The 12,613-nt window shown below is 30.6% G+C and overlaps 1 protein-coding gene across 2 annotated transcripts in view; it reads right to left on the bottom strand.

The window, feature by feature from the left end:
* The window catches only part of LOC139514328 (uncharacterized), a 48,832-nt gene that overhangs the window by 17,157 nt on the left and 19,062 nt on the right, over positions 1–12,613 (bottom strand). For both annotated transcript variants that reach the window (XM_071303420.1, XM_071303421.1), the window contains 10 exons: positions 12,236–12,339; positions 11,426–11,614; positions 6,461–6,620; positions 5,597–5,705; positions 4,883–5,022; positions 4,320–4,476; positions 3,606–3,694; positions 2,708–2,839; positions 1,865–2,022; positions 265–364 (listed from right to left, as the gene is read on the bottom strand). In XM_071303420.1, coding sequence (XP_071159521.1) covers positions 265–364; positions 1,865–2,022; positions 2,708–2,839; positions 3,606–3,694; positions 4,320–4,476; positions 4,883–5,022; positions 5,597–5,705; positions 6,461–6,620; positions 11,426–11,614; positions 12,236–12,339 — 1,338 coding nt within the window. The remainder of the gene's footprint in view (positions 1–264; positions 365–1,864; positions 2,023–2,707; positions 2,840–3,605; positions 3,695–4,319; positions 4,477–4,882; positions 5,023–5,596; positions 5,706–6,460; positions 6,621–11,425; positions 11,615–12,235; positions 12,340–12,613) is intronic.

Below are 12,613 nucleotides of genomic sequence, written 5' to 3'. Positions count from 1 at the left end.
CAAAAGGTATATAAGAAATAAAATTTAAAAAATAAAATCCTCCCACCCGCCCCATTTATTTCAAAAATTTGGATGAAAATCTACTAATTAATTTTAATTGGCCATAGCAAAAACACAATGACAACACATTTTTTGCCTCACCAACCCAGGCTGTAATAGCTATACTATATTTAATCTTTATATTTGTTAAGATAAATTATCATTCTTGGCAGAAAGTAACATCACATAGGCATTGCAAGGATTTCAACAGGTTTCCATATTCACCTTAGGTTGTTTATCATCAACAGGATCATACAGCATTTTATATGGTGATAACTGATACTTCTTATATGGTACTATCCAGCCTACTCCTTCTATCTGTTTTCTGAAAAACAAATATAAAGGTCTTAAAATCATCTTGAAAGTAGAAAAATAAAGAATAACAAGAATATTTCCATAGTACATGGATCCCAACTCTCACTATCATTTTCTATGTTCAGTGGACCATGAAAATGGGGGTCAAAATTAGCTTTAAAATTAGAAAGATCAAATCATAGGATACTTAATTTCAAGTTGATTGGACTTCAACTTCATCAAAAACTACCTTGACCAAAAACTTTAATGTAAAACATGACAGACTCATTTTATATGTTCCGTGGACTGTGAAATTGGGATCAAACCATATTTTTTTTGCATTAAATTAGAAAAGATTAATTTATAGGAAACATGTGTACACAGTTTAAAGTTAATTGGACTTTAACTTCATCATAAACTACCTTGACCAAAAATTTAACCTGAGGTGAGACAGACTCATTTTCTATGTATGGACTGTGAAATTAGGGTTAAAACTAGTATCATATCATAGGGAACATTTGTACTCAGTTTCAACTTTCAGTTTCAAGTTGATTGGAATTTAACATCTTCTTAAACTACCTTGATCAAAAACTTTAACCTGACCTTGACCAAAAACTTTAAACTGAAGTGGGACAGACTCATGTGTGGACTAGTTTTGTATGGAAATTAAAAAGATCATATCATAGGGAACATTTATACTCAGTTTCAACTGATTGGAATTTTGCTTCATTAAAAACTACCTTGACCAAAAAACTTAATCTGAAGCAGGACAGACTTATTTTATATGTTCAGTGGACTGTAACATTGGGGTCAAACCTCTTATTTGGCATTAAAATTAGAAAGATCATATGATAGGAAACATGTGTACTCAGTTTCAAGTTGATTGGACTTCAACTTCATCAAAAACTACTTCGATCAAAATCTTTAAACAGAAGTGGTACAGCTGGACAAACGGATGGATGAACAAATTAATGAATGCACAGACTGAAAAACATTATGCTGGGGCATTACAAATTTTTTAAAGTCTTTTTGATCACAGTTTTTTAGGCAATTCTTAGTTGGATCATTTAATGTTAAACTTCTCAAAATTTGAATAATCACAGGTCACATGTATTGACTCTTTCATCAAAAATTCTAAATAAAATACTGCACAGAAGATAATCCTATAGTAGCAAAGATGTTCTCAAAATTACTACAACTTTTCTTTAACTCAATTTATTAATTCGTTCTCAATTCAGTACCAACTGCAAATCTTTGATATTTATTTTTTTTTAATTTGGTCACATACATTGAGATTCAAATGTCTTTTGTTTTTTGTGTGCCTTTAAGGTTTCTGTCTCTAAGGTGTATACCCCACATGTTCTTTTATACAAATATGCTGTATATCTCTTTTAAAAATCTTCAAAGAATACAATATGTAACCTTTCACTTTCTACTCAGCCATTCAAATTTATTCATGTTAGGAGTCTCTAAAACACATTAAAATAAACTGATAATAAAATATCTCCTCTAATAACTTAACTTGACTTACACATCATATTTCCATATAGCAATATATCCCTTATCATCCATTGTAATTAAATCATTGATGTTGTTAGAAAACCCAAGAAATATGACCTTGGTTTGATGGTATCGTAACAATTCAGCATCAAGTCCATTTCCTATTCTATTCCCTTTTGTGTTGCTATCCTGTGAAAAAACACTTTGTTGAATAATTGATGCCATAACTATAGATATGCAACAACACAATAATATTATAAAGTAGAAGGTTGTTCTTTTAGATTGGTTGGTTTTAAATCGAAATGTGTCCAACAGTAGCATAGAATTTTAATATCTGAGGAAATATGATGGAAACATACATACATGATGATAAGGGGCTCATTTCCATTAATAATGTGAATAAATGCATGTTTTTTTTATTAGTTGTTATTGGCTTTGAACTAGCTGTCATTATTAACTTGTGAGTACTCTCAGACCTGTACTCAGTCTTTTTTTTTGTTAAGATGTACACATACCCGGCCATGACGGATGTCCATTGCTAAGATGTTTAACCCCGCCACATTCTGTATGTATGTGTCTGTACCAAGTCAAGAACCTGTTATTCAGTGGTTGTCGTTTGTTGCTGTGTTACTTATTTTTTATTCATTGTTTTGTACATTATTAGGCCTTTAGTTTTCTCATTTGAATTGTTTTACATTTGTGATTTCAAGGCCTTTTATAGCTGACTATGTGGTATGGACTTTTGCTCATTGTTGAAGGTTGTACCATGGCCTATAGCTGTTAATTTCTGTGTCATTTGGTCTCTTGTGGAGAGTTGTCTTGTTGGCAACTAATTCTTTAAATCTGATATCTAAATTAAAAAAAAAAGTCTCACCTTAATAATAGGATTAAGTATGACAGGTGCTGGTTCGTATTCGTAATCTGCTTTATCAGGTGGAGCATTCAGAGGAACATCAAAATCACTCTTTAATATATCTCCATTACCTATTGCAATACAAGTCTGACTCTACAAAGATAAGAAAATATCATGAATAAAAACAGTTACTTGACAAGAATCATATTATATAGTTATAAGTAAAACTGTTTTTTGTAAGGATTTTTTAAACAAGTTCAATTGAACTGGAAATTATTAATAAATGAACATGCTTCATTTAAATCATGCAAGTACTGAAGTTCTGGTTATTGTGTGGCTGGTAACACTAAAGACTTTTAAAATAAGTCAATTAGGGTCCTCGGTCATAAAACTTTACTCAGAACTTGGGAGTACAAAATTAGTGCTCGAAACACCAAATCCAGTATTTTGATTGGTTGATTTTCGAGCGAGTCTGAGTACGGAAATTATGCTTGAAAGTTTTATGACCACAAGACCAGGAGCGATACCCATAAAATGGAAGTACAAAAAATAGTGTTCCTGATTTCTGTGTTGCTGAAATAACCTTATATATATTCATTTAATAATCAAGGAACTGAAACTTCATAGCTTTCATTCAAAGGATAACAAAATTCCAATAAACCCCTATCTATCAAGTTGCAGGAATAATTTGTAAATCCTTAAAATAATTGAATGTTTAGTCTGAAAAAATAATAAAGGGGTTGGAAGTGACCAGTTTTCATTTAATTTTATTTAGGAATTTATTGTGTGATAACTATATTCGGCCTGCATACCATCCATTAAAATAACTCTGGAAAAGCTGTTACATTTATTTGTTTTGAAGGGGTTTCTAATATTACAATTCAAAGTGAGATGTTGCTGTTTAATATAAATCACTTACTTGATCTCCAAAAAATGTAAATGTAGGAAAAAAGGTTGCCATGGCAGGACCATAGTTACCATCTATTGTCTGTTGTTTTGCGTGAGGACCTGTATAAAGGATAATTAATACTCATTCAATTCTTGCTGCATTCCATCTTAAATCACATGTAACAAGTTAGCACAGGCTTTCAAGGCATTCATAAAGATTGGGTCAGTACATATAAAGTTCTCAATTTTTGTCATTGTTTGCAATTGGTCACATTATCTAAAACTCTACAATATTGTTGGCAGCTGAAATCAGAACTTATCATGTGAAATGGCTTGATTCAGGAAACACTACTTTAAGTTTAATTAGAGTCATATGTTAATAATTACGATTTCACCATCTATCCCTGTTAGTAAAATACAAGAATGTCTTCACAATACACAGATGTCCCACTCGCACTATCATTTTCTATGTTCAGTGGACCTTGAATATTAAAATTAGAAAGATCATATCATATGGTACATGTGTAATAAGTTTCAAGTTTATTGGACTTCAATGCATCACAAACTACCTTGACCAAAAACTTTAACCTGAAGCAGGACAGATGGACGAACAAACTATCAGATGGATGGACGAAAACAAATGAACAAACTGATGCGCAGACCAGAAAACATAATGTTCCTCTACTGTTGTAGGTGGGGCAAAAAAATTAAAGAAATTTCAAGATTATACATAACTATAACATACCTTGCTGAAATACAAAGTCACCATGTCCCATATCCATGCCTATGAGAATATCTAGATGTGGAGGGACTACATTATTTTCATCTGATGATATCCCTATCTTTTTAGCATCTGATTGCACCGTGTCTGCACCAGAGTATGCCCAAACTTGAAGCGAACCCTAAAATATATCATACAAGATTATTATTATCCAAATAGATTCTGGTTCATTCATTTTTGTTATTTCATATTTAAACCTGGCTGGCTGATAAACAATGTTAACGTTGTATAAGAAATCAAAAAATGAAATGAATTTGTAATGGAACGCCAATATACTTTTCATTAGATGGGTTTATCATTACAAAATTGCAGTCTGTACAAAAGACGATTCTTAACATCACAACTAAAATATTTCCATTAAAAGGTATTTAGGAGAAAAGATTTACCCCCTACAGACTTCTAAATGAGTTTGAATTTAATTGTAGATGTCACTTTCAAAAAACAAATAATCACATTAAAATGGTGAATCAAAACCATTCACAAAATTGAACCAATCAAATTCATTTAGGAATCAAGTAATAACTTACAGATCTATTGATTGTGATGAGACGTGAACTATCTAATGACCATGATATATTGACTATTGGATCGTCTTTTGATGAATCGTTAACAATAACCCTGACAGGTCGCCAAGGATTAGACTGGGTGAAAAATATTATACAATCACCTGTCAAAATAAAATACAATTCATATTATAAATATACAACATATGTGCAAAAAATTATATTATCAATCTAAACAAATAATGAGCTCCACTGACATTTTTTTTTGTATCATTTCAATTTTAGGATTCCATGTTCTACAATTTTTTTTAAAGAAATATCCCAATACATATGATTGCATTTTTCATTTCATTTCAATAGAAAGAAGTACTACTGTACACTGGATTGTATAAACAAGAATGTGTCCCCAGTACACAGATGCTCCATCCGCACTATCATTTTCTATGTTCAGTGGACCGTGAAAATTGGGTAAAATCTCTAATTTGGCATTTATATTAGAAAAATCATATCATAGGGCACATGTGTACTTAGTTTTGTTGATTGGACTTCAACTACATCAAAAACTACCTCGACCAAAAACTTTAACCTGAAAACTTTGTCCTGATCATGCTGATGCGGGACAGTCGGATGGGTGAACGCTTCGACGGACAAACGGACACACAGACAAGGAAACATTAATGTTCATAAATGGTGCATAAAAAACAATAATCTTTTTATTTTATTGAAAGATGCACTTACCATGGACTGTACCAAAAACAATGAACTTTCCATTAGGTGAGGCTGAACAACAAGAGATACCTTTACAACGTTTTGCTAAACTCTTTTCTGAAATAACTGGAATCATTTTCTGAAATAAGTAGAAAGTTAGTTTCAATAATTTAACATAATGCAATAATAACAATCACTATAACTATAACTTAGTGTAACCTATAGTTGTTAATTTCTGTGTCAATTGGTCTCTTGTGGAGAGTTGTCTCATTGGCAATCATACCACAACTTTAATTATTAAGGATTCTGATTTACAAAAAGATTACTCAAAAAAATTTAAACTCATACCTCATTTCAATATTTTATATAAATTAGTTTGCACAGGTGAGATCCAAATGCAGTTTGCAGTACACATATTTAATAACTTATTTGAGAAAAAAGTTGTATCATTTTTTTGAGTTAAACAATGATTTAAAAAAAAAAACACTTTGTTTTACAGTGTGTTGCTCATACAAGTTATGAAGCATACATGAAACAACATATCTTTTGCCTAGATGTTCTGTCATGAAATAGAATTTTCAATTTTTTCGATTTAAATTGTACTTTTCCAGATGGCTAGCCTTGTAACCTCAAATTCATTTACACTAGTTGTGTCCATCAACAACCAAGAAATCATCTAAAAATCCAAGTTAGCTGTTGTAACATTTTAACATGCCAAAAGGAAATATATTTTAGTTTGAAGTCATTTTCACATCACAGTGGTGTGGCAGTTTCTCCAAATTTCTTATGATTCAAATTGATAGTAAACTATATTGAAATATTCAGGACTCAAAGAACCTTTATCTTTTTTCCAGTAAAAAAATGTTGCTGATCTGACATAACATTTTATCTTACCTGCCAGTATGTCATCTCTCTCTTCATATATTTTATATATTTAGTTTTTTCATATTTGACTTCAGGGACATCAGTTCTAAGGACATGATAATTTCTAATATCTACAGGGGTGATGTGATGATAATGTAATATTGGTGTGGTAGGATCTGCAGGCAGCGAACTGAAATAAAAAATATCACTTTGCTGTTAACAGTATTATAATCAGATTTAAGGACAGACTATTTGAAGATGTGTGTGATAAGGATGATTGCCGTTATAATTATTGAGTTCAAATCACCTATCAGTGTCACCAAACGCTTATACAAAAGAACTGAGTGTATGATATGGGACGAATAACTGGACACTTCATTGATGAGTTTATCAGAAAACTCCTGTCTATAGATGGACTGGTCTTATAAAGAGAAATTCTTAAACTCTGCCCAGTCAAGTGAAATAAATCTAGTAATACCGATATATAAACACAAAGAAGAGACTGGAACTAAAGATTTTGAAAATATTTTTGACCATCTATTGTTATTTGGCTGTAGACTTACAACTACTAGCCTTGAAAAGTTTTTGTCTCAATTGTTTGGATATATTTTCTTTAGCATGTATCTAAAACAAATTCAAGATGGCATCTACAGAATCCTGGTTTTTTTTGTGTGTAATTGCTGGTGTCAGTAAACATTTGTAAAAATAACTGCCAAATATTAAGGCACACTCCATTTATCAGTTTCAATCATGGTCTTTTCAAAGTTTCTCAGAATTTTTATGATGTGACATGTATTACAAAGAAAAGTATTTCTTAAAACACTTTAACAGAACCTAACTTTTAAATACACAGAAATTTGAATTTAAGATGCCTTGCTACTGTGCCTTGGTGGCAGACAAGACATAATTGGGTTAAAATTATAGCAAAGTTTTGTTTCTGAATAGCTTTTTAAAGTAAAATAATAAATGTAATTCATTGTGAATAAATATATTGTCTATATGGTGTGCCTTCACATTTCTGTGGGTAATTCTAGCGTGTACTGCTATCACAACAAAACTAATATATAGATGTCAAGCCTAATAAACTCACTAAAAATAAAAATAGGAAAATAATTAAGCCACTAAAATTCATACATTTAACAAACTCAAATTGAGTATATTCAAAGGCTTATGAGCTTTTTGATATAATACTTAATCTTGGTGATTAAATGAACTAATACATATCAATTAGGTACCTAAAGGATCAAGGAATTGGTCTTCAAGCAAAGAAGTAAGAAGATGAATGGTAATGGTACATTATTCATTTTGCAGAAAACTCTTGTTATTATGTTTAGTAGTCATAGTTTAAAAGTTTTATGATGTCTAATATATAAAAGAATGTTTGTGCAAAATATATACCTACTTAATTAGAACATGTATTCAAAAGAAGAATAATGTGTCTGTTCGATCAAGCTTACTTATAATATGTGAGAATACTTTAAGGATGCACAGTCAAGGGTAACACTTGATGCCCATTTTGTCTAGCAAAAGAACTGAAAAAAGACACTAAAAAAAAGCCATTAAAAATAACACCAGGTGTTTTGACATTCCCTAGTGCAGGACACATCAATATTCCAACTCATTCTTCATGAAAATTTTCGTTGACTTGGACCACTTTTTGAATTAATACATGATTTTCATGGAAAATTTAGTCAGGGAAAGATTGTGAAATAGATCTATACATTCTTTTTTTAACTCTTTCATTGCATTTATTACAAAACATAATATTTTACAAGTTTGAGTTGATTAGTTATTCTATTTTCTAATACTTTTTCGCTTTTATTTTCATGGAAAAGAAAATTATAAAGCATTTGGTTAAAAAAGATAATTATTATTACATAATTAAATTCCATGTGGTGAACCAACACCTGTGTGAATCATTTCGTTAGAGTCTCTGAAGTGGATACCTTGGTATGCGGGGTTGTCAAATTATGCAAATAAATGCAACATTAAAATAATACTCAAAATTGACAACAACAGTTCAATTGGTCTTCAATTTTATTTGCTATGGTCTATATGTTTCGCCTGCACGGCAGGCTTCATCAGGACAATTTTTATACAGAAATTAACCCCTGAAGTACTCAAAGTGGTGCAATTTGACGTCATCATGGTGAGAGAAACAATGAAAAGTGAAAGTAGCAATACAGAGTTATAAATAGATAAGATAAATATAGAAAATTAAGAAAATTAAAGTTTGTTAACAATGTAACTTGAGTTCGTTTTACTATTATATGATACATGAAATTGTTCTAAAGGCTTGGTATCTAATTGGACGAACTTCCCATTGCAAGTATGTAATATTCCTTGGTCCATGTACACGCGCCGATCTACAGGCCACCAGCATATACATGGACCAAGGAATATTACATACTTGCGACGAAATAACAACTGAACCAAAATGACCAAGATGACCGATACCACCTAAACATCTATAAATGATATCAGATATAAATGATAGTAGAAGAAATGTACCACGAGCGCCGATCTTAAAGGAACTAGGAATTCACAACCATGCCATTAAACAGACCAACTACTGCAGACGATCCAACAATTATATAGAGTCACCAAATAATTTAAAACAAGGGAACATTTTTTGACAATTTTATTTTCCATAGCGGCGACCATAATCTTCCTTTTGTTGCCGACGCGCCTGGAAGTATAGTAACCTCAAACAATGGCCAGGTTGGAAGAGAAGCCTTGCAAAGTGGTAGGAACCATGGGAAGTTGTCCAATTAGATACCAAGCCTTTAGAACAATTTCATGTATCATATAATAGTAAAACGAACTCAAGTTACATTGTTAACAAACTTTAATTTTCTTAATTTTCTATATTTATCTTATCTATTTATAACTCTGTATTGCTACTTTCACTTTTCATTGTTTCTCTCACCATGACGACGTCAAATTGCACCACTTTGAGTACTTCAGGGGTTAATTTCTGTATAAAAATTGTCCTGATGAAGCCTGCCTTGCAGGCGAAACATGTAGACCATAGCAAATAAAATTGCAGACCAATCGAAGTGTTGTTGTAAATTTTGAGTATTATTACATAATGTACATGTATATGCAAATGTAAGACATGCATAAAAAAATTCCAAAGTTGGAATAAGACATTATGAAAATAATTATACTACAGAATATTTAGTCCTTGTTAATAAAGGAAGACATTTGTAAGGTTTTTGCCTGTTTGTATACCTGCAATGAATGTGATTACTTTCCTAAAAATGAAATAAAGCCTTTACTTGTTGTTCTTTTTATCATTAATGATCAATGAGAATGCTTTTAAATCAAATGCAGTTTATTCTTTAATAAAACAGAACATGTAAGTAATCTGAAATAAGTTTAAAATCTTCAACAATAGAAAAGTTTCTAATTTGTTTTTAGTTACTGTTTATTGGTTCGATCTGATGATAATTTTCATTTTTTAAGAATCCATGAACCAAAACAAAAATGATTGTCAAAAAATAGAGTCATCAAATAAAAGGCTTTGACAGAATAGACTTAAAGATATTGCCATTTTACTACATTGCACTGAAGGTAGAAAGTCTGATATTGTATTTGCTCTTTGATTTGGAATCAAATCACATTTTTGAGAGATAGATATATTCAAATACTGGCCTTACCTTTCTACCACCAGTGCTGACAATAATGTACAATATAAGCAGTATAAAGTGTATTTTTCTATGCATATTACAGCTTAATAAAGTGTTGGTAGCTACAGCCAATATTCTTACCTTTATGCTACCTACGGCTGCATTAAAAATATAAACAGTCAGATTTATAATACTAGGAAAGATTTGGTCATATTAAGATGCTTAAAGACAGAATAGAACAGCACACATTACTGTAAACATGGAAATTTCGGCTAGGATTATTCTTGCTTATATCTCTGTCAATTATTGCACCAAAATATTCCCAGTATGGACAGTTTGTAGAAATCAATTCTATTGATGTGAAGTGGAAACTTGTTGTTGATGCTTAAATTTAAACTTCCATTGAAAAACATAAGGCATTAAAGTGAAAATAGCCATGTTTACAGCATAAAGTATCAAGTACTATAAAGAAAGAAAGAAATTTATATATCATAAATCAAATTAAAAATACTGAAAAGAATTTTTCGATATATATATTAACAAATACTCTTTTAAATTATTTTGAATATATATATAATGAAAATGTATGATTAAGGCCACCTAATTGGCTTTAGTCATAACATGTAATAGAGAGACATAGTAACAACTTTTTTCATAATCTAAAGATTTTTTTTTTAAGTCAGATGTTGAAATTAATCAGTTTCAGACAAAGTTTTTAACTATCTCAATATACAGTATTATTCAGGTAAAAACTACATCATTATAACAAAATTTCTTGAAGAAACATTATAATGTCTGGGTATCATACAGGTACATGTACAAATTAATGAATAAAAGAAATATTAATAAAAGCAAAGTTTTAGATATTTGTTCTGAAGTAAAACTCGTTATCTCCCTTTATTGCACAAATCAGCTAATTTTACTTTTTGTATCTACTCTGGGTTTCTCCTGCAAACTTTTATCTATAACTTCTTAAAATTTGAGATAAAATGAATGAAAACAGCTTTAATGAAATCCTCTCATCAGTAAGTAGTCTTTTACAACTTGTTTTAAGTGGTAGATTAGTAAATTAGATTACAGACAATACTCCATACCCATTAATATTATTATTGTACAATCAACATTTTAAAGGAGAGTTTCATAAAATGGAAGCTTAACCAGTAACATTTTTTTCCCCAACTTTAAAAAAAAAAAATCTCCATTATGAGGGCTGATAAAATAAAATAAATGAATTCTTGAAATTTTATTCATTACATAATTATTTATCATGTTTACATCATCACATATAATCATGTATTCTGTGTTCTTTAAAGAACTGAAAAAATTGCTTGTATGTAAGTTTATTTGAATAAGTTTTACCAACCTGACTGCAGTTCCTGGAACAGTTTGGCGAGTTGGAGGTTTACTTCTTTCACGACTTTTTGGAGGAAGTGATGGAGTCTTTTGTTTTGATTTTTTATCTTTTCCTTTAGGAGGAGGGGGTTTCACTTTTCTTGGTGTAGAAGGCTTTTCAGCTAAACCTAACATCTGAGTGTGACCCCAAATATCTGGTCTGAAATAAATGTAAGAAATATGATAAATTCATGAGTTATCAATTCAGGAATGTTTACATGTGTTTTCTTAAATTCAATTTAAGTAAAAATGCATGACTTGTCAACTATAGACACCATTTTTTCGTCTATAAACTTTTTGAAGGGGCCTTGGGTTCGATGATATCCTGTGTCTCATCTGCAATTGTTGCTGTCCATTTGCAATGTTAAATGCTAAATTAAAACAATTCATCAGTATAGTACATTAAAATTAAAATAAATATATAGTCAAATATTTCTTTTGTATCCCATTTTCTTGATCTTAAAGAAGATTCTGTGCAAGTTTCTTATCATTCCATGAAGGTTTAATAAAGGTACTTATAATGTCCAATTTTATTTTATCTGAGACGGTTTGTAAATGTAAACTGCATGAGACTTATTCAATCTATCAGTAAAATACTGAAAAGATTAAGGTAAATGTTTGGCTTGCACAGGTATTTGTAGACTGGATTGCCTCCTTTTTTGATTGATGGTGAAGGTTTTTAGTTACTTATCTTCGATGTAATACTTTAAAACTTTAAAAGAGTCCTCCAAGGATAAATAAATTCTTCATCTCAGAAACAGTAAAATTGTTTTAATCTTACCTAGTTTCATCCCTTCTGTGTTTGACACTGAAGAACAATTTAGTGACAGAATTATAAGCTGGGTCTGACTCTGTTCTACCTTCTTCATTGTCTAATGCTCCAGACTGTAATGAGAATAAATAAAGTTACAGAACTTTAATATTCTATCAGATATGTAAATATGCACAGAAACTCTGGCAAAATCAGATCTACTGGTTATTTTGCAAAACTACTGTATATAAACTTTTTTTTGTCAGTTATTAAAAACTTTTTTATTCAATAAAAAAAAAATCACATTCAGTTAAGTTTTTGGGATTCAAAATTTGCTTGAATCAGTGGCTTATGAATATGATGATGTCTTATGGCTAAGCAAGAGATATCTACAAATGTCTGCTGAAT

Source organism: Mytilus edulis, chromosome 3, assembly GCF_963676685.1.
Source record: "Mytilus edulis chromosome 3, xbMytEdul2.2, whole genome shotgun sequence".
In the NCBI taxonomy this organism is placed as follows: Eukaryota; Metazoa; Mollusca; class Bivalvia; order Mytilida; family Mytilidae; genus Mytilus; species Mytilus edulis.
The sequence above is the reverse complement of the archived record's forward strand: the minus strand, read 5'-3'. Positions and strand labels throughout refer to the sequence as shown.